At 40.5% G+C, this 23,603-nt stretch overlaps 2 protein-coding genes across 6 annotated transcripts in view; one reads left to right on the top strand and one right to left on the bottom strand.

Moving 5' to 3' along the window:
* Positions 1 to 22,552, bottom strand: part of INSYN2A (inhibitory synaptic factor 2A) — an 84,039-nt gene extending 61,487 nt beyond the window's left edge. For both annotated transcript variants that reach the window (XM_042460992.1, XM_042460993.1), the window contains exons 1-2: positions 22,157 to 22,552; positions 5,220 to 5,301 (exon numbers count right to left, since the gene is read on the bottom strand). In XM_042460992.1, coding sequence (XP_042316926.1) covers positions 5,220 to 5,292 — 73 coding nt within the window. In that variant the 5' untranslated portion in view covers positions 5,293 to 5,301; positions 22,157 to 22,552. The remainder of the gene's footprint in view (positions 1 to 5,219; positions 5,302 to 22,156) is intronic.
* The window catches only part of DOCK1 (dedicator of cytokinesis 1), a 511,572-nt gene that overhangs the window by 259,548 nt on the left and 228,421 nt on the right, over positions 1 to 23,603 (top strand). The gene's annotated exons all lie outside the window — the stretch shown is intronic.

Genomic DNA, 23,603 nt, shown 5'->3' with positions numbered 1-23,603 from the left:
TCTAAATATGGAACTTTTAATTATAAATAACATGAATGTGGAGCCTTGTGTTGAAGTGTAATGTGCATACTGTGTTCAATTATTAAGAATAGCTAAGATGTAGCAGGTGGCTGTTCTGTTCCATTCAGGGAATACTGGGAGGGTCACACCTTAGTTTATTATGCTGCCTCACAGCTGTTTTATCCACATGGCAAAGTTTATTTGATTGCTGAAGTAAGGAGGAAAAAAGCTGGCTTCAGAGGAACTGCACCAGGTTATATGAGGAGAGAATTCAGCCATGTTTGATTTCTTATCCATGATTTATAGTGATTATCTGGAATGCATGGGGAAGGAAAAGCATCTTTCAAAATTACAAAAACTAAACCTTTCCCGAGAGCCAGCACGATGAAGTGGTTTGAGCATTGATCTACCACTCTGGAGATCAGGATTCAATTTCCTGCTTGGCCATTGGGTGTCCTTAGGCAAGTCACACTCTCTCAGCCCCCATAATCCCATGATAGGTTTGCTTTAGGGTCGCTATACATTGGAATGACTAGAAGGCACATGACAACAGATCTTTCTTATTTTACTATACAGTAAACTTTCAAAATTAAATAGCATAATCAAGGTCAGAGAATTCAGGGGAAGGGGCAGTTTTTAAAAACATCTGTAAGGAAAAGGGCATCACAGATAAACGATGTGCTAGAATTTATAAAACTAGTAAGGACAATCAAAATCTTGGTAAGAATGAACACCTTAAAAAATTGATTCCAATGACTTTGAGTGGCTATTTATATATGTACTGAGGGTGGGGAAAAGTGAAGACTCTCTCCTTTATGTCTTCAAAAAGACAGTTTACTTGATCATAATTTATCTTCTCTTTAGTGAAATAGTGCTTACTGTAAAGGTACACAAAGAAAAGCTTGCCTACTCATGAAATGAAGGTGGAAGATAAAATGAATTAGTTGACTGGATAAAAAAGGGAGAGGCATGTTTTTAAGGTTCATCCTACCTAAGCAAACCATTAGGTGCTTGCTTGTATCCTCTGAAGGTTGAACCAGCAACTTTATTGAAGATGAAATATACATTGAGTCTCAACCAGCAGACCAAGAGAATAAACTTATGAGATTTACCATTCACAAATTTCATTTATTTTGGCCAAACTGAAGATACTGAAGAGTACAGTCCAACAAGCCTTCAAAAGACAGAACCAATCTTTTCCCCTTTTAATGAAGTTTCATTTGCTTTCTCTGCCTACAGTACTGATTACTGTAGTTTTATCAGTAAGAAATCTACCTGCTTCAGGTAGTGCCATCTGTTTTATTAAGATGCACACATTCTGATCGAATAATAATTTGTTATGATGAATAATGTTTTTTCTTATATATAGCAATTTTTGTCAAAGGACAAAAGTAACAATTTCCTGGAAAAACGTCTGCAATTCCTGTTTTATGCAAGGCAAAGAATCAAGAGATTATGAACCATTATAGCAAAACAGGTCAGCTATCTCTGTAAGATGTGAAAAATGCAAGCTTCTTATTATAATTTTCTTTATTCAGATATTTCAATGAAAACAAAACAAAACACTAATGTTTTGATTTAAAACTAATTCCTAAATGCAACTGTGAGTTCCAGTAGATCGGACCCAATTAATCAGTGGTACATAATTAAGTTAATGCTATAAACGTTATTCATCCGTTCTGCCCCCTCCCCTGTGTAAGGGGGAAACCGTGTATGCTTGCACCCTATTGAAAACAATGGGGTGTGTGCATGCGGTACAGTGTGGCGCACGCCATGCACATGCATAGTATTCATTCAGTTGTACCGCAGCTGAAAGCCGCGTATGGGAAGCCCACATATGGCACAGGCAGACTGTAATAACTGCTCAAAGGAAGAGTGAAAATGATACTGTGTCATAAGGCAGAGTAAGCACCATGGTGCACATTTTTAGTTTAACTATAACTTTAACAGACAATAAATCAGGAATTTAGAAACTGTTGTACTGATTCAATAGTGGTGAATGATTAGCTAATCAATTTTTTGGTATCTTGAGTAGTATATTCAACTAATATTATTTTAAAAAGTATGAAATACAAAGTGTCTTAATTTTAGAGGATGAATTCACATCCCATTAAGGTAAGGGTTTAAGACAGGGGTAGGCAACCTTTTTGAGCCGGGGGCCGGGTTGCTGTCCCTCAGACAACTGGGGAGCCGAAAGCCGGGGGGTGGAGCTTCCAACCTCCGGGGGCGGGGCCGCGTGCCGGGGTGGGGCTTCCACTCCCGGGCGGAGCTTCCAGGCCTGTCAGAGGCCGGCAAAAAAAGCCAGCAGGGGCTTGCCAGCTCTGGGCCTCCGCCTCTTTGCCGGTCCCTGACGCCAGAGGCCTGCTGTGCTGCGGAACTCCTGGGGGCCCCAGCGAAGGCAATGGCCTCCCAGACTTCGCCGCCATTTTGAAAAAAAATGGCGGTGCCCGGGAGCCGGAATCGACAGGGGCAGGCAGGGGCCGGCCAAAAGGCCTCCGTGGGCACATCGGCCCGTGGGCCAGAGGTTGCCGACCTCTGGTTTAAGGTACAAGTTGCCCCGTGCTTTGTAGAAAAAATAAGTGTGCTCTCCCACTTTTATATGTGCACGCTCTCACTGTGTTTGCCTTGACAAATTTCGGGTTAAGGAGAGCCTATTTAAAATGAAAAGTAGAGACACCAAGTAACCTGGGTTAACTTCTATGTCAACAACCTTGTAGATTTAATGATATAAAGTGCAGAGATTCCACACTATTTCCAGTTGACATGATGTTTCACAAAGCAAAGTCATTCAAATTAACTACACTTATGACAGAATTGTTAGTAAAATGTAGAAAATATTTAGGCAATTTAGAAATCAATTATTTTCCTTATAACTAGCCCTCTGTTTAAACTGTAAGCATATATGATGAAATATTTGAAAGATATACAGTAATGTAATTTTGATTTTTGGTATACCTTTTATCTTTAACAAAGATTCAGAAAGCTGCAATATATTTTTACATATCTCACTTTTCATTAAAAACAATCAAACAAACCATGACATGATATGGGCTAAGGATTCACCAAGAAAGTTTAAACAGTTAAGTTTCCAATAAGAATATGTGAGATATATAACAAAGATTAGGTACCAATTTGTCCCTTCATTCTCCACATGGTAATTTTTGCATGAATAGTTTTTCTGAGTGAATAAAGGGCATATGTTCTGCTTAGTCATGTGGAACAGAGTCAAAAATAACAATGATGGAAACAATAATGAAAATTGTTAATTAAGCAACTCCTTTGTAATGGGAAATTGGTGGTTCAGATTTTGCAACCTGTATTATACTAAAAACCCATGGGAACCAATAGGTTTCTTGTTATAAAACTGCAACTACAAAACTGAACTATTAAATTGCATCTAGAAAAATGTATCCTGAATATTCTGACTAATCTATAGGTTTCAATACAGGAGCACCATTCCACATATATGCCTGTCCAAAAACTGGGATCTGCTGGAGGAGCTTTTCTCTGAATTTCATCAGTGAGAGCAATATGCTGTGGGAAGAAGTGGGTGATGGCCTTCTCTGTCATGGCATCCCACTTAGAGACTACTCTCCCTCAGAGTCCCAACTGGTGTCAGGATTGCAGCCATTACGGTGAGCCCGCGACATATGCGGCTTTCAGCTTATACTGAAGCTGCAGTACAGTTAAATGAATGGCATAGCCTTGGGAGGTTCCCTACAGCCTGCATTTCCCCTTTCCTTGTATTTAAGCACCTGTAGTTTGCATATATGTTATGTCTGATATATTTTTACTCTTTTCTATTGCTGACAAGGACCTGGTGAACACTGTTATTTTGCTTTTATAACCAAACCATCTTTTAAACTATAATTTTCTCTAATTTATTTCAGTTTTGGCCATGTAAATACATCTGCAAGATATGAATAAATTACATCATTAACATGTTCTACTGAAGCATTAAAAATACAAACCAGACACAAGAGTCCAAAACATATTGCTGAAATAATCCAGTTTGAGACTGCTTTAAACCGTCCTGGCTCAGTGCTAAGGAATCCTGGGAATTGTAGTTTATTGTAGCACCAAAGCTCTTTGACAGAGAAAACTAAATGTCTCACAAAACTACAGTTCCCAGAATTCCCTAACATTGGGCCAGGGCAGTTAAAGTAGTCTCAAATTGGATTATTCATCAGCGTGTTTTGGACCAAGGATACACTGACTCCTCCACCTCTGACTTACCTACATTAATGGAGAAGGTCTACTGAGACTGTAATGACTTTGAGTTTCTGTTACAGTTCTCCATATTACAAGTAATCTTACATGATAGGCATTGCAACTTGAAAACACACAACAAAAATCACAACAATAATACATAGAACTGTAACTAGGGGTAGAGGGGGAAAGGGATGCAACATACATCTTTGTGTCTCCACCAGTTTGTATTTATGGCTATCTAAACAGGGAAAGTGAAAAAGGGGGTTACTTAAACAGTATAAATTAAACAGTGTAAATTAGAATATCTGAACAGTCTATACATATGACATAAGTGAACAAACTTTTCTCCAAGTGCCAGAAAACAAGGGCCTTGGAGGTGAAGTATTAAGAATGAATAAGAAAATCATGTGGTCTTAGAATAGTATCACATAAATTCCTACTAACAGGAACAGTAAAAGGGAACTTCCAGGGGTAACCGTGTTGGCCCTTTAGGAAATTCAATTTAAAAAATCCATCTAACAGTGATACATTTATTTAAAAAACAGTGGGCCTGAAGAGACAGGCCAGAATAAAGTTGCTTCGGGTCACTTTGGAGGTACTGTATGCTGTTTAAATGACACACACATCTTAAGCGGCCAGAAGCTGTGCTCCAGTCCTTAGGACTGGAGCGTGGCTTTGGCGCAGTTTCCGGCTTTTTAGGACACATGCAGCATTTAAACAGCTTACCTCCAAAATGACCAGAAGCAGCTTTATTTTGGCCTGTCTGTTTGGGCCCAGTGATACTTTTATTTAAAAGCGAACTACTTCACAAAGTGCCCAGTTTAATTGTGTCATCAATGTACCTTCAATTCTTTTTCTTTCCCACCTTAACTGATTAAGTTCTTCAGTCCACTAGTGTGGAGAACTAGGACAATTCATATTTATCTCTTTTCATCAAGTTTCCCACAAACTATCTAGCGTTTGTTTATGGATGGATGGAGGAGCAAAGACCCATAGTGCCTACTTACCTTCATCATTGAGGGATTGTGAGGCTGGAGATGAAAGATTCCACATCTCATTATCAGCTCCCTTAGCCATCATGCCACTTGCCTGAAAATATAATGTATATGGCATCACTAATAGGCATATAATGTATATGGCATCACTAATTTTATTCCATTACGTTGTGCTAAAATCCACCTTTGGCAAAAACCACCACTTTACACTGATACTATCACTTCAAGAAAGGAGAGGTTATGCTGTTGTGTCATATTTTCCTATGTTACAGTTTCACGCTAATTCAGTGCAATTCATTTTAGAATGTCTGTATTCAAATACTGTACTTTTTTTTAAAAAAAATTGAAACGGTATGCAGTGGGCCCTTGGTATCTGCAGGAGATCCATTCTGGATGCTCTGCGGATGCTCAAGTCCCATTGTCCTCAATGGTGGTTCAGCCATGCAGCTGCACCACAGTTAAGGACAATGGGGACTTTGCTGCCCCAGCCACCCAAAGCCACCTCTGCTCTCACAGCGGCAGAGGGCCACCTCTTCCTTCCTCCTCCTCCTCTTTCCCGCCACCTCCTCCTCTGCTGCCCCTCCATTGGGTTTGCCACCTGCGAATGCTGGAATCCTCAAATGGCAAGTCAGCAGATATGGAGGGCCCACTGCACGATAACCAAGCTATATAATGCACAGTATGTTGCAGTTAGAGCTGAAATTAGTGGCGAGTGGGGACACATAGATGTGGCCCACTCAGTCATGTTCAAGAAGTTCATAAAATTGGGAGTGCATATATTCACCAATATGTGGTCAACAAACACAGATGCACATAACACAGATCTCTCCAAAACCAGTCTTGGTTGGAAAGATGTCTCCCAGATCAAGATTCATAAAGGAAATTATAAGTACTGGCCCCTTTCTGTCAAATCTATGAGCAGGAGATTAACCTAGAGTCCATGTTTAGAGCCTGAAGTTCAAGTAGGCTGGTGATATTGCCCTGTTGACCCCACAAGTTCAAAAGACTAGATTTCTTATATTTCATATTACTTGCCAAATTTGGGGACAGATGTCATTCAGGTAACTTCAGATGTGATACAGTTGGTTAGATTTAAAGTAAGGGGAAATGGTTACAACACTACTTTCTGTGCCATCTTAAAATAAAACTCTGAGGTGACTATGGAATGTTTGGTTAGGTACTACACACCTCTACACATTCACTGGAGTTAGCGGCACAGGACCCCCATGAATGTGGAAAAACCACAAATAGTTTTTTGTGGGTTTTTCAGGCTATGTGGCCATGTTCTAGAAGTGTTTCTTCCTGACGTTTTGCCAGCATCTGTGGCTGGCATCTTCAGAGAATGCTTGCCTGGGAAAAGTGTGTGTGTGTGTGTACTGTGTATAACCAACTTTTTCCAGGCAAGCATTCTCTGAAGATGCCAGCCACACATGGGGGAGAAACATCAGGAAGAAACTCTTCTAGAACATGGCCACATAGCCCGAAAAACCCACAACAAACTTTGGATGCCGGCCATGAAAGCCTTCGACTGCACAAACCACAAATAACTAAAACACTGTGTTTTTGCCTGAGAGAACACCTCCCTAAGAATCTCTAGGTCCTCCAGTGCAACTCTGCGGTCAACATCTGCCAGACATTAACCACAGAACTGCACTGGAGGAACTACAAATGTCAAGCGGATAGTTCTCTCTAGGTCCTTCCATTTGACTTTTGGTTAAAGTTGACCATAGAGTTGTGCTGGAGGACCTAGATATTCCTAGAGAGAACATATTTATAAAATCTGTGAATAATCAAATCCAAAAGTCAAAGGCACAAATGTGATGAGTGTAGTTTCAAGCCACAATGCTACCAGTTCCAATCTTCAGCACCCCCAAATTGCAAGACAGCTTTTCTGATATGGGCTGGAAAACTGTGTGATGACATGTATATGTCTAATGAAGCTCTGGGATTTATAATTTATCAAGATATGCTGTGCTCCTCATGTAAAGGTTCCTTTTAAACTTTGAAGAGCTTAAAATCAACTTGGGAAGCAATACTGAATAAAAGGCATTTCTACATACCCAGTACCCTAGCAACACCAGGTCCTGTCTGATCTTGGAAGCTAAGTAGGGTCCACCCTGATTAGTGCTTAGATGGGAGACCACCAAAGAATGTAGGCTAGATTTCAGAGGAAGAAACTGGCAAAACCACCTCTGAGTATTTCATGCCTAATGACTATAATAATTAATGGTTAGTATTCTCAGCATCTTGGAGGACCAAAATGTAAGAGCCACTCCTGTAGATCAATAGAGATTTCTGGTTCTCATTGGTTTAATAGTAACTGTAAAAAAATGTTTCTAATTCAGTGGCAAACTGAAAATCTCTTAAGTGTCAGTGTTTTCAAACCATAAAATGGGATTATTTTATTTTATTTTATTGCTTTAGAACAATGGCACTACATGCTATTTCTCAGAACTGGAAGAGATTTTAATTTCTAAGTCTACCTTATGTTAATTGCTTGTCTTGCAGGCCCCATATTCTTCCAAACCTGTAGAATGTAACAAGTGACTATAGTTGATCAATTCTTTATGCTGCTCTAATGATCACTCCTATATATGTGTGTATGTGTGTGTTCGCATTCTTTATCTATAATAATTCAGATGTAGATTTTTAATTGTATAGTTATCATGCTGTGTAAAAGAAATTTCATTAGCCCATGAGCAATACCTCTGCACTTCCCATAATTGCTTTTGCACCTGATGCTGAGATCATGACATTCTTGTAGAAAAAAAAAATGAGATCCTGTGAGTCTCGGGTCTACCTACCCTGCCCACCCATCGTTCCAAGTGCACTCAGATCACTATTTCCTTCCTCTTTGTCCCAATGTTGCTACTTCACCCTTCCAGGATCTCCTGCTCCCCCTCACCTTCTCAAAGGAAAACATAGAAAGGAAACAACTCTTTTGCTGTACAGACCAGATAGTAAAAAAAATCAGTGTAGAATAAATTGGAAAAATATAGTAGAAGCTTTAAAAAATTGCAACTGCCCCACAAAGCTCATAATGGAAAACAAAACAATATTTTATAACATGATTTTGTGAAGCACCTTTCAAAGGTTTTGAAATACATTTTAGAAGTAAATAATATTAGTGAAAAGAGAAATTCAGTATGCAATTCAGTGTGAAGAAATCTGAAATAAAATGTGAAATAATATGGAGCACTGAATGTAAGACAAACCTACAGAAAAAAATTGGATATGGGGGGCAGGCTAAAGTGTGATTTGAAAGCACATAGGTGCATGTACACACACACAGACACACACAGAGAGAGTGTCTCCTGACTGGGGAAAGGTAAAGAAGTGTTCATGATGAGCTAAGAACCTTTCATTTTGCTTTTCTCAAGTGTCACTGTAGAGATATACCTGGCACAGAAGTATAATCGCTTTATTAATTATACATTTGCTCCCATTGAGTTGGGGAGGATGAACTTTCTGATAACTGTTTGCATCAGAACATGTTACATCTTGTTTTATATGCACTTGCTTTGTTCATAAAACATTATTATCCCAGTTTCACTGTATCAGATGTCATTGACTGGAGTTTTAGGTCATCAGTGATTCAGATTCAGTCCAGGAATCTAGGACTCTGTGAGGCATCAGATAATGTGGGGTGTTTCACAGTGTCACTTACTACTATTGTGATCCTGTCCTCAACAATCATTCAGATGTTTTTTCAATGTATTGCTAGTTTTCTTGTTATCCCCCCTCTTCCCCAAAGCCAGAACTCAAACCCTCAGTTTTAAAACATGAGCATTTTAATAGGACAAGAAGCCTGGAGTCTCTTTTGCTGTTGTTGTTAAAGTCAAGTTGACTACACTTATGGTGACGCACTGAATGAGAGAATTCCAAGATACACTGGCATAAACAGTCATATTCAGGTCCTTCATAGTCAGGGCTGAGGGTTCTGAGTATTTCATATTTCTCACATTCTGTTACTGTTATATGCATTATGCACTTCAGACTTTCACATTGGAGTGTATCAGTAGCTGAACATCCTTTTGACGTGAGTCCAGTTGCATCATTAGACAGCACTACTCATACGAGTCCTCTGCTATTCCCCACTAGCTTGTTGTGTACCTTTTTTTTAATCTTCCATCATTACTTCTTGTTTCATTTTCGTCTTTCGCGTTGTGTGTGTGTGGTAAAAGACACTCAGAAGTGGATTACCAGTGCTTCCTTCTGCACTGTACTAATGAATGCTTGCTGTGGTGTCATTGCCATTGTCTCTTGTCACTCCCCTACTGTTACCCAGCAGTAGCTGGGAACATTAGCTGGCTTCTCATCAAAACCCTCTCTGATTTGGGAGACTCTACCAGTAGCAGGGCTACCATCTGTGTAGTCTCTTGCCTCACAAGATCATAGTTCCACCATCATAGAAAGGTGGTATAATGGTGAGCTTCTGTTGTTAATAATGTGTAAAAAAATAAATACATGCCCATTTATTGTGTCATGGTGCTATGACTTGAATTCATAGGCTTTGCCTCACTTTTACATGTGTTACTTATTTGGCGTCTGCAGTTTAAGTGAAAAGAGCATCATCTTCAATCTGTACCCACCACCCCCATTTAATGCTTTTCATGGTCACACACCATGCCCACTATCTCGAGTTATTTGCTCCAAAGAGGATAGATTCCTTCATTTTTTTAGAACCTAGGCCTGTCTCCATGGAAACAAGAAGGCCAGATATTATACACACTACTTTTGCCCTTTGTTAGGGATTCAAAGAGGCTGTAACTACATCTACAGCAGATGAAAAGGATCACACAGAGAAGAAAAATAGGTGTGATTTCAGACATACTTTGAAAATGTGTGAATTTGTATTATGAATAAAAATGTTTTCCAAAGTGGAAAATTAAAATAGTGTTCATAAAAGTAAAGAAAGTCCACGAGGAAGTCCTTGGTGAGAGGCTGCTCCCCCTTCCCTATCAGCTGTGTGATGGCAGTTTATGAAGGAGGCTGGACATTTTCAGGAAGTCCTTGGGATTCTGAGCTACTTTTATTTTACACTGAATAATGTAATTCTCCAAATGTGTTATATTTGTACAGAAAGCATCCCACTTGCCTTAATGGAAACTGCCTGCCTAAAGTCATAGGTATCAAGAGGGCATATCCATCAGTCAGTCTGTCATTCTGCATGTGACCTTTTGTGGCTGCAGCAATATTGTTACAATTGTTACAATTACAATGAAGCCTGAATGAAAATAATTTGCCCCATTATTAGGATTGTATTGAATGTATACATCGAATTTTAGCTATAATTTAGATTGTAATAGCATATCTTATGTTTCAGCATGGTATTTGTGGTGGCATATCTATATCACCGAAAGTATGTTTGCCCTCTTACCCAAAAACCATTACGATTTTTTTGGCACCCTTATGATTTACAGATTTCAAGGTGAAGTAAGAATTTGGTCTGAAGCAAAGATAACTTTCTCTTTCTCCATTTAGTTGGTTGAGACTCTAGTGGTGCCAGGGCTGTGAAATGCTATTCCCAGAATCCCTAGCATTGAGCCAAGGCAGTTAAAGCAGTCTCAAACTGGGTTATTTCTGCAGTGCGTTTTGGACCTTAGCTTTCAGGATAATTCAATATATTCTTGTTTCTACTAGGCTTTTGGCCTATTTTATATTTTTGCATGTGGCTACATAAAATTGTTTAGCATTGCTCTTTGTAATTTTTTAAAAACTAAATCCAACAGTACTTTATGTACAGAAAGCCCAATAAAATCAGTGGAACTTGAAGATCAGTTGTGATAAACAAGTCCCGTTCATTTCAAAAGGTCTGCTCTAACTACAAATTACCCTGGGTTTAGCCCTCTTATGCTGAAGCATTTCACCATCAGCACCTTCACCAATTTCTATAGCACCATCACTTTACAAATAAAATAACAACAAAACAGTTTTCTGCCCTCAGGATTACAGCCTAATTAAGACATGACACAAAAGGAAAAGAGGATGATATTGTTGGAGCAGATTAGGTCCAGCAGATATAGCCTCTTCTTCTTTCCCTCCTAGGCCACAGTAGTGCTAGCTGGGATGCAAGGAGCTGTTTTGATTTCACTGTATGTTTTACATCTATATTTAAAGGCATTGCCACGTTAGTCTGTATCACTGTGCAAAGGATTTTGTAGCACTTTTGTGACTGAAAGAAGTTTGTAGCTAAGCTTTTGGTAGACTGGGTCTAATGAAGCATTATGATGACCCCTAAGGCAAACTTATCACTGGGTTTTCTTGGCAAGATTTGTTTGAAGGAGGTTTGCCGTTGCCGTCCTTCTGAGGTTGAGAGAACGTGATTCTCCCAAGGTCACCCAGGGGGTTTCAATGGCTGAATGGGGAATCAAATCCTGCTGTCCAGACTCATAGTGCAATGCTCAAACTGCTACATCACACTGGCTCTTTAGGAGCACTTTGCTTACATATAAATTATAAACTGTTCTGAGAGTTGCAACTGAACTATGGATATAAACCTTATATAAATAGTTACCGAGTGCACCGAAGCATACATTTTACTTTTAATAGCTAAAGAGAGACGTGATCAACATAATTGGATGGTAAATTATGGCCTCCTTTCTTTCTTTTTCAAAAGAGTTGGCTGTACCTCCATTTTACTGCTCTGAGCCACTGCCTTAGCAATTCACTATTTAGTACAACTAGCAGCTCTTTTCCCAGGACACCATGGCATCCTGGCATTTTTAACCAACTTCATATGCCACACTGCAGTAATACCAAGTTGTCCAGCATAGATTTGGCAAGAGATGTGAGAAGGAAGGATTGGAATAGTTTGCAACAATTACTTTTAGCTGTTGTGGAGCCAATAATAATTCTACAATAATATAATTATATTGCTGTAATATGTGATAGTATCTTTACAAAAGTGATTGTAATTAAAGAAACCAGTGGTGGCTAAGTGGCAGGAATGAAAGAAAGTCTTTCAGGATCTGTGCATTTGACTCCTACTGGGTTCCTTAGATAAAAGGCTGGTTAAAAATGCAGGTGACTGCAGGTAAAAATGCATTATAAAGGTGACTGCAATTCTGAAGCAAAGCAGGAGAGATTTGTTTGAATTAACAAGCTGTGTCTAACTTGGTTTATGCCATTTTGGAGGTCAAACGTTAACATTTACATTATGTAACTGTAACAAGCAACATTAACAGAAGTAACACAGAGGAGACTGGGAACATAATAAAGCCCATTTTTTAGTACTGATGATTTGTGTTTTGAGCTCCAGATCTTTAGGCCACTTCAGTTATTCTGTTTATCTCATCCATGTGTACCTGTATCTGTTGTTTAAAGAGACATTTTATTAGTATGGAATGCTTAAAATTTGTAATTTGATATAAATCACATTATTATGGTATATTGTGACTTTTGTTCATAAATCATTTCTTAACTGAAAGAATTTGTCCAGAATTGCAAGGTTGTGGGTAAACCTCTTCAGAATTACGTTTGAAAGAAATCTTTTCATATCCTTGTTGAATTAGATCCCAGATGCACCTTTATATGCTATGCTAGATGTTTCTGGTTGTTGTTTTTTTTAAAGAATGTACTACTACTTTTATTTCTACTTTGGCACATTGCTAAAAGCTTTTCTTTTTAAAATTTATATAAAATGTATGATAGGTTTCTAATGCAGGCTTTTTGTCACTGAAGTGCATATTATTTTGATCTATAAAGGAGCTACCAAAAATGATTGCACTTTCATATCCATTTTGTGCAACTGCCATTATCTTTAACATCTTCTGTCACTAAAAAGAAATAACAGTTTAAAAAAAAATCGCAATTCTAGCATACGTTTCTAGAAGTGGACCCATTCAATATGATTGGACTTAATTCTGAATAAAGATGCATGTGACTGAATTATTTAGCCACTATCATGAACATAAATACCTTTGGATTAAATGGGACTTAATTCTGAGTAAACATGCATAAGATATGTGTATTAAAGAAGTATAATTTGTGAGGTTAGTTTTTAACAGATACACACACACACACACACACACACACACATATATAGAGAGAGAGGGGGGGGGTTTGGCGGGCGGGGGACTTGGTTAAATCTTAACCACTAAACACATACATAGATTTGACATTGGGGAAGACCGTTTTTTCACATTTCAGTCAGCAAGGAACTTTGCTCCATATTATTTAGAAATACATAGGGCTTTGGTGTGTGGTCTAACATTTTGATGCAGTGATTACTTGCTTATTTGGTAGCTCTTTAGGCAAATTTCTAGCTCTATGGGACTCACTGCTCTGTGGACTAACAGCCTGCTGGCCATGGTAGTTGCACATTTTTTGAAACTGTAATAGAAAAAAGTAGCCTTTCAAAGGTCTGGTGTAGGTCACTTAAAATGGTCTTCCACAATACTGTTTTCCCACACACTAGAAGGGTGTTTACAGGGATACCAAGTAAGCAGCAATCAGAAATTAAACATCATATGTTAACACTGTACCAAAGGCTACAATTCTCTAAAGAATATGCAGACTTTTCCAAGTTCTTATCAATGGAGTTCAATCATGAGGTTTGTTCCTTTGGAATCAATACCCTCCTTCCACAGCAGTACATATTCCATGGGAAAGCCTGGACAGTACCTTCAGGCCCACATGGCTGTAATTATTTAAATATCATCCTGGCCTCAAAGGAGCAGATTACTGGTAAATGACTTTCAGTGCAACTGGGAGAATGTCTAGAGGGAATTGCGTATGTGCATGCATATTTTCTAACATCGGCACGTTACAGATGGGCCCCTTGAGGTGCTGTAATTACGCGCGAGGGGCGGCACTTCCTGATGTGCGTAATGAGTGCGTCAAAATGGCAGCGCCCTATACAGATGGGCGCCGCCATTTTGACACCACGGACGCACAGCGTCCGGATGTCGTGCACTCTTCCGGGGCCCAGGAAGAAGCGCCATTTTGGCGCTTCTTGCTCTGTGAGGGAGCCACGCAGTTTGGCTGCTGCGGCTCCCTTGCGGAGCAACCGGCAGCGGTGCGAGACTGCCCCTTCTGGGCAGTCTGTAATGCGCCATCATTTCTTATTGTTGCATCTGAAAATTATGCATAAAAGGAATAAGGAAAAAATCCAAAGGTACTTTCCTTCTTATTTGATCTTTCTAAAATCTTTTGGTCATTGCAAGTGGCTTTCCTATCAGTGACTATTTGACTATCAGAATCTAAAGCACTATACATATTATCAAGAACCTAAGAATCTCTAGCTCTGGCGTATGTGCCTTCAAACTGCCTGTCAATTTGCAGCAACCTGTAAATTTCATAGCATTTTCTTAAGCAAGGAATACTCATAGGTGGTTTTGCCAGTTCATTCTTCTGAAACATAGTCTACAGCACTTGGTATTCCCTAACAGCTTTCCTTCCAAGCACTGTAGTACCAGGGTTGTACTACAGGGCACAAAAGGCCCTGGACTTTTGAATATTGCAGAATTTGTAATTCCATGTAAAAAGAGGGAAATGCTAGGTTTCTAGCCCTCAAGAGTACAAAACTATATATAAAAACGTTTAGACAGTTTCTGTGACACAAAAATCCTTTCAAGGCAGAGGGGTTAAAAATGCTAGGATTGCCTGAGGTCAGTGTTATACTGCTTTTATCCCAACAATTATGGGTTTTCTCCCAGTTCTATCCTGCCCTTTTCCTAAATTGCTCAAGGAAATTTATGTGAGATTCTCATTTAACAACACTGTGAGATAGGTATACTGAGAGGTAGGAAGTAGCCCAAAGGCCAGGAGAGAGTTTCTGAACCTAATTCTTTTTAATCTGGATCCCAACCTTAGAGAATAAACAATATTTTTTCTTACATGGTGTTTTCAATAACAGATACCTGTTGTGATGAGCTACACTGTAAGTATTCAAAAATATGTCTACTCAATACAGCCATGCTTAGTTGGTTATGGGGTTGCACCCTTAGAGTGGAAATGTTTGTTTTAGGTGCTGAGCTGATGGGCCAGGATGGCACAGGCCAAGCCCATTTATTCTAGCCCCCATGCTCACCTGAGTCAGTCCCAGGTCAAGTGCGGGGACAGGCGTGTGTTTACACACTCATCCCTGCACCGAACCAGGACCCGCTACCAGCATACGCTCCTTACCTTCCCTCACCATCACTAGCACTGAGAAGTCACCTGTTGCTGCATCTGGTGCAGAAATGGGACACTTATCTGCACCCATGCGGCCAGGCACCATGTTTCCATGTCAGACATGGCGATGGGGGCTTCTCAATACCAACAATGGTGCGGCAAGGTTTGCCACTGGAATTCTAGGAGAAACTGTGGCAAACCAGTGGTCAAATTGACCCAAGGGTAAAAGCTGTTTACCCCAGGATCGGGCCAGATCCATGCCCAGCCTGCAAGATCATCCCCAATTCTGGCTCCAGGATTTTCACCTGTGTAATCCAGGCTGAAGGAAACATGGCCTTTGGATCTGTGGGGACGGCCCCTTAGTCATACATTCTACATATCCAAGACAAAATACCATGGGGCCTGCTACCACACAAAGAGAGCTTCATATATGAACCTAGGTGTACATGCTTGGCGAACTAGTGTAGACTCAGTTAATCAATGTGATTTATACACGTGTGAATTTACCACTTAGCAACATATTTAATGGTGATGTTGTAGTTGAAACTAACAATTGGACTCAGTCTATGGTTTCTAATCTGCCCCATGTGTGAATGGGCATGGTATATTATAATGTAAACGTACATGCATAAATCATATGCATAATACTTAATATGCCTAATACTTAAAAGTCAAACTAGAAAAAGCATACTAAATTTTATTTTGAGATAGTTTACACATGGCTGTCAACACACACACTAGTTCTTACAACGCGTCTATGAGAAATGGTGTGCTGCTAGTTCACCCATAATATCAGACTATGCTACAAGGTGGAGCTGAAATAAGCGTGGCAAATCCTTGGGCTGGTGTGCTTCCTCATCACCTTCCCTCCTCCCAAATGGCTGGAAAAGAAAGTAATTAGTGTTTAGTTTCACTTACAAAGAATTCCCATATGTTACCCCATATGTTATGGTTTCAAAAACATTCTGGTTAGTCTCTCTGCAAGACAACTTTACTGTTTTTGATACTAGTTAAACTAATCCCAGTTTGTATTAAGCAATAGTCTCTAGGAGACAAACTAAGGAAAGTAAAATTCAGTACAGTGGTGCCTCGGGATACGAAATGATCGGGTTACGAAATTTCCGGGATACGAAAAAGTTGGATTGGCAAAAACTGTTTCGGGTTACGAAATATTTTTCGGGTTACGAAATTCATTTCGGCGCGAAATTCAAATGCTGCAAAGTGCAGCTATAGGCTTTCCAGTGCTAACGGAAAAGTGTTTCGGGTTACGAAATTTTCGGGTTACGAAAGGAATGGCGGAACGAATTAATTTCGTAACCCGAGGCACCACTGTACTATCAAAATCACACCTATGAAAAAACAAGGAAAGGGCAGCACAGAGTCCAGTGCCCTTTGACTGGATTGTCAACCACATAAATGTAGCACTAAACCATGGTTTAGTGTTACAGGTGAACTATTTCAGTTTTATCCTTGCTTGTTTAATTGCACATAAGAAAATTCAAATAAGGCCACACTTTTTATAGTTAGTTAGATATGGATCCACCTCCCTCATGACACTGCATACATTTATTATACCAATATTTTGATAAGGCTGCAGATACTAGAAGTAAACAGACCTTGTATACTTGTGCTGATGAAACAATTAATGAAATACTAAACTGTGAAGTAATATTTAGTCAGAATCTGTCTTTGGAGTAATACAGAAGGATCTTAATGATTGTCTGGAATTATTTCAATGCTTATTTGGAATGACTGCTCTTTCTGCTTAGTGATATGAATGATAAAAGATGGGATAAAAAGTTTGGATTGTCATAGATTCTCTATCTTCACAAGACTAAAAGTATTGCCAGTATTATGCTGTCCTTAGAATTCAGTTGAACTGTAAAGTGAAATACGCTGTAGTGTATTTGCGCTTTAGTCATTTGGTATTCAGGAGTCATTAACAACTTACTGACAATATCTGGAAATGTTAAACACTGCTATATTTATTCTCAAGTGGCAGTATCTTGTCATAAATGTGTGCCTAATTACAAGATTAGAATTAAACTAGGAAGCCACTTTTTATATAATTCTGTTCTGTAGGATTCTGTTGGAAAATTGTTTAGTGAAAACAGTTGTCTGGCTGGCCCTTGCAGTTTTGTCAATAACACAGCTTTGGTTAAGTTTACACATGGACATACAATTCCCAAGTTTACAACATCAATTAAAATTGTACCTATATAAAATGCCCCCCAAATACTTTTTCATATTGATTCACATCATTTCAAGCATAATGCATTTAATGCTGGCATTTCACATATCCATCTGTAAATCTGAGAGCTATAAGTAAACACATAATGCAGTGGCAACTAATGCACATGCATATGATAATCATTCCTTTCAGAAGTATTTTGCAAGAATCCAATCAACGCTTGACTAATTATTAGAATACCATTTGGATGTGTTCCAGTCCAGATGGAAGCTTCTGGCTGTGGAGTCAAAGTATGTCAGTTGCACTGATCTTAATGCAGTGACCACAAAAACTGATGGTAATCCCTCCCTGGTGTGAGTGGGTGGTTGGGGGCAGGTAAGACATAGACTTCGATTTCTAAACCTTAGCGAAGTCAAGAAGCCAGGAGCATAAGATTATGTAAACGCATGCACATCCTATCTGAAATGTTTGTATCTAATGCCAGTCATTTTCCCTCTCATTTAAAGCTACAGATTAGATCTGTATATTATTTTTGAAAGCTATAAATGATGCAACAAATAAGTTGTACATTGTTGATATGTTCTGTATAATTAATAATGAATCTAAGAACTTCAAACTATGAGTATCAGATTACGTGTAACATTTAAAGCTGCAATATAATACTGATCCTTCTTAGTAACTCTGTTTTACAGCCTATTTTAGTAAAAAGGCCTACCTGGGTAGCAATAATGCAGTAAAGTCCTTAAGACTGCAATCCTAAAATCTCACTTGCCTGAAGTAAGCTCCACTGAACTCAATGTTACATATTTCTGAATAGATTATGCATAGAACTATGCTGTAAAACCCTCTTTTTTGAATATGTCTTTTGTAGTACATAAGGATATGCCAATATTGTTCATTCCAGAATGGAGATTTTTATAATGAAGTGAAATTTCTAACTTTATGTTATTACATTCAACTCTAGTCCTGCCTTCTTTCAAAAAGTAATTTGCCATGTGGTAATAGACATAAGCCACATTTCCATTGCACATATGAAATTAGTTGCATGGCTCTTTGACTTCTGGCATATGTTTAAGTACTTATTCTCCAGGACCCATTCTTAATATCTAGCATTTTATTAAGGCATGCTTGTGATGGTGCATGCAATTTTATATCTTTCTATCTATCTATCTACACACACACACATAGGAAATATACTGAAGGTTTCCATTTCAATAGCCTTCTGAGCCTACATTTTCAATACAAGTTTTTGTCAAAATATTAAGTTCCAGTGACTTCTCTGTCAGTGCAGTTGCAACCAACTTCATTTGTCTAAAACTATGTTGTAATAGTGTTCTTCTGTGGTAACCAAAAGATAAATACTTTTTTTTTAATTTAAAAAGGACATGTTCCTTTCTTAATGCCCACAGATATTCTTCTTAAATTTACACAGGGATTTTTGCTGAATTCTGGCCCGACAGGGAAATGATATGTACTGACCACAGATATTAAGCATTAGAGACAAATGAGAAAAACAAATCTGTTGTCTTCTCTTTCAGGTTGATTGAAATATTAATAATGCTACACAACCAGTTCACATTGTTGCAAATTTCCTTAGCTTCTAGTTTCAAAGTACTGTTGTTAGTGACAAAAAAGTCTGTGAAAATGTGTGATACTTGATGGCATTATAAACATTACTAATCAAGCAGCACTCATAGCTGATGATGGAAGAGTTCTTTCAAATGTAATCTTCAGGTATTTGGTGCAGCAGTGCACTCTGGGAGTTTGCCAAGCATATTGCTCATGAAATATGGTGGCAGGGCCTTAATACAGCATAGATTTTGCTTTCCTCTTGTCTTACATTCTTCCATCTCCTGCATCAAGTGGAAGAAACAGATTGATGGTTTGGAAATGCATACGTAAAATCAAGGAGTCAAATTAATAATGAAAACATACTTAAGAAGCTTACTTCTAAATGTGTGGAGCATAAATGTGGCCAGAGCTATGGCGGTTTCAGACATGGATGCTGAGTATGAGGCAAGATATATTCCCATCGATGGAGTGCATCTAGGCTTGTACAGCATATAGTGAAGGTTGTTTCCTTCCTATTCTTCAGCTTGATAAGTTGCCTCTCTAGACTTAAACAACCATTATAACTTTGCTGCTCATCTTTGCTAATAGTTATTAGATCTTTTTATCACTGGCTGATTTCAGTTTAGGTTTTCCCCAATACTGCTTTTGCTATCAATCTCTGCTGGTTAAACAGTTAACTTGCAAAATGCAGAGATGCTTCTGTAAGAGTGGTTGCTTGTTAGCTTAATGAACAAACCTGTGCACTGAATGTTAAGCAGTTGTCATGCTTTCCCCTTGGATCAGTAAGTAGTGGTCTCTTCATTGATTATCATTATTCTTTCAGCTGGCACTATATTTACATACTCTTAAGTGAGAGTACAGTACTACGTTCTGAAAAGAACAGCTCCTCAGTAGATTCATTAAAAAATTAGACAAAGGGTTAATTTCACAGCATTTCAGTCAAGCTTCCAATTAAAAAATTCCATGAAAAATAACCTTCCAGGTTTTCATTGCTTAGAAGTCTGGATAATTACGAGACACCGCCACAAATGCCATGCACTCATTTTATGTTAAAACTAAGCAAACAGTAGTGTAACAATAGTTCTAATCTATTTGTACCAGTCTATTACATGTATAAATGTTCCAGTGGCCAGTTATTACCCTGTAAGTAAATACTACAATCATCCATTTGGTCTGCTTATAGGCAAGAGTACTAAATAAATGCTATTATTCTTATTTTAAGACTTTGTTTCAAATTTTGTTCCCCCAGCCATGGTCCTAAAACTGATTTAAAAATGACACGTACTCTTCTTTCTTTCTTTCTTTCCATGCTTACCATTTTTTGCTGAGACATCTGTAGCTTGAAAATCAGTGTAGGCAGAATACTCTTGTGCAAAATACTGGAATGATCACGTCATGTGATTTCTAGCTAGTAGTTTTTCACCCAGCATCTTGATGTTAACCTTGATACATACATTGGAGACGCCGCAGCGTGTGAATATGAAACGTATCCACTTTGGACTGCAAAAAATGGTCAGAGGCACATCACACGCCTCACACGCACAGCAGTGGCGTTCTGGGTCATTTTGCTTTGCAATATGCCTTAGGAGGGTATTGTGGTAGGAAATAATTCATCATCATAATAAGGCTGCGTTCCAGTTGGGGCTAGGAGAGGGGATGGCTCCTTCCAAAGTTCCTTCTCCCAGTTCCTAATAAGTTGTCCGCACAGACAAGGTCGAATTCAAACCATTGACTGCCCAGTCTAGCTCTGTACTGAGGCTCCTGTGGGACAGACCCCTCTGAGAGGCATCAGCATGCTATTCCAGGGCTTTCCTGTGAGCAGAGAATAGCCAGAAGCTTATCTTCCAGCCTTCCCAACCCTACTAAATCCCTGGCTAGCTTCTTCCAATCATGGTTGCCCCTTGATTCCTGGAGTGGAAAAGGGGTTGAGGTTTGAAGAGAGGGTTCCTCTCCCTGTGCGAAAGACAGAGGGATACTCTTCCCCATCCTTTTCTCAGCATGGATCAGCTGGACTCAAGATTGCCAGGGCAACCCCCCCCCAACCTACCTTTGACTTTGGAGCCCAGTGTGCGCTATTGCCCTTTGTCTTGTCTGCCTGACCCAGTTTAATGGGGCTGCTTTTAAAATGGGGGGCAATTGGAAGGGTTCAGTCCAGTTATGTTGTTCATGGAGTAATGAGCTCCTGTGTGTGTGTGTGTGCGCACCAGAGAGAGAGGGAAACTACTGCACTGCAAGTTATCGACCAGGCTATCTGCTTCTTGTAGGCTTCTCCATTATCATGCAGATCAGAAGTAGATCTAATTACCTCTCTTTGCTGCCAGGAGGAGGAGGAGGAGGCAGGGACATGCCTCTGGAGCAAGAGCCTGCTGCTGGAACAGTCAGTGGGAAAGCATCCCTGGGGGTTTTTGGGGGTATCCTTGTGTGCATGTGTGCCCTTTCACCGCTTCCCTTGGGAGGAGAAGGCACTGCAAAATAGGACCTTGGAGGAAAGAGAGGCTGAAGGAAGAGGTCCTTGAGCCCTTCTGCCTCTCTCCCAGATTATGCCCTAACCCCAAAGGAGGACAAGGCACCGAGAAATGTAGGACCTTGGGAGGAAAAATGGCCAGATAGAAGCCAAAAACTTTAGTGTGTGTGTGTGTGTGTGTATATATATATGTGTGTGTGTGTGTGTATGCTTCTTAGCCTTGCTCCAAATGGAGGACCTTGTGGGAGTCCTCGTCTGCCTTCAAGTCCTTTCAGACCCATGGCGCCCTATAGTCCCTCCAGGGGCGCTTGGCCATGGCCGCCCTGAGGAGGCTGAGAGAGTGTGGCTTCTTGCCCAAGGTCACCCCAGTAGTGATGGCTCTCTTTCACGGGCGGAGCTGGGCTCCCAGGGCCACAGACTGGCTCCTTTCCCCCCCACCCGCTTCGAGCTGCCCTGGCTGCGCGCTGTGGAATTCTGGGAAGGGCAGTTGGTTGTGGCACCGGAGATACCCTTCCCAGAATTCCAGAGCGCGGAGCCAGGGCAGCTCGAAGCGGGTTATCCCTGCAGTGCGGATGCGGCCAGTGTTTTTTGATTTCGGTGGCTTACCTTCTTCCTCCCTTAGAAGCGAGGCGTCCCCCGGCGAGGAGGCATCTCTCCCGGCTCCCGCTCAGCATCGGCCGAGACTCGGCGGGAAAGCGCGCCAAACAACCAACCCACCAACCCTCCTCCTCCGGCCAAAAACAGGGGCTCCTTCTTCTCTCTGAAGCGACGTCTCAGAGACTGAGGGTCGGCGCCCTTCCAACCCAACACAACCTCCTCTTCCTCAGGGAAGCATTATAAGTCGGGAGGCATCGACACCAAGAAATGTCCTCATTGACTGCAATGGAGAGAAGGAGGCTGGGATCCTGTCAGTGGCGAGGAAAAAGATGCGAAGAGAAGGAGAAGATAAAGAAGGAGGAAGAAGAAGAGGGCTGGACAAAAATCCTTTCCCCCTGTATCTATATCTATATCTATGTATGTATCTATCTCTCTTCCACTTTGCAGCCGTCGTCGTCGTCGTCGAGACTGTTATATTTATTTATTTATTTATTTATTTATGCATATTTTTGGCAAGCAAGAGCAATCCCTCCGAGGCAAAGCGAAGCGAAGCAAAGCATAGGGAGCTGAATCAAACGCTTCCCTCCTCCTCGGATCGTTCGTCTTCAGTCTCTTCTTGGCGCGAGAGAGGAGAGGAGAGGGAAGGAAAGGGAGCGCGTGCGGCTGCAACCAAAGGCGACGGCGGCTGCTGCTTAAGGGCTGGAGAGAGAGAGAGAGGATGGCTGGGCGCGCGCTGCCGTGTCCCTGACTGGGAGAGAGGGGGCGCGCGAGAGTGTGGCGGCGGCGGCGGCTAGTGCGCGTGCGCAACTCTCTCTCTCTCTCTCTCTCTCTCTCTCTCTCTGTGGGCGGGCGCTGCCTGCCTCGCGCCTGAGGGGTGGGAAGAGTCCGTTGGCGAAGGGAGGGGGGTTGGAATGTTGGGGCTGTCTTCCAGTTGAGGGAGAGGAGATACTGTATAATCCTCCCCTAGTCTGTGGTGGTTTCCCCCTCAGCTCCAGGGCGGGAGCCAGTGGAGTCCCTGGGAAGAAGAGTAACAATAGTAATAATAAGAGTTGAAGGGTTCTCCCTCTGTGTGTGTCTTTCGATTGAGTTTATCACACCAGAGGAATTTCTCTTCATTTCGAATGAAAAGAAAGTGGGGCCAAAATGCATTCACATGAATTCACTACTTCAGCGAATTTACATGAATTCGAGTTGGGTCCCACTGCCTGAAAGTAGCTTACCATTGCCTGAAATTGCGTGTGGTAGCCTATCACACAATAACATTAAACCCCATGATTGCGTTCGGATTGCCACTGGATTAGACTTCCAATTTCCCTTGTCTGATATGGTCCTCTGTCTCAGAGAAGAGGAGAAGGGACACACCACAGAGGAACAGGAGCGTTACACTTGCTCATCATTCCCAGAGTGGGAGATTAACTCCAAAAGCTCTGGAGGAACAAAGTTTGGGAGCAGCAGC

This window comes from Sceloporus undulatus, chromosome 3 (assembly GCF_019175285.1).
Source record: "Sceloporus undulatus isolate JIND9_A2432 ecotype Alabama chromosome 3, SceUnd_v1.1, whole genome shotgun sequence".
NCBI classification, from domain to species: domain Eukaryota; kingdom Metazoa; phylum Chordata; class Lepidosauria; order Squamata; family Phrynosomatidae; genus Sceloporus; species Sceloporus undulatus.
Note: the sequence above shows the minus strand (reverse complement) of the source record. Positions and strands in the feature narration are given on the sequence as shown.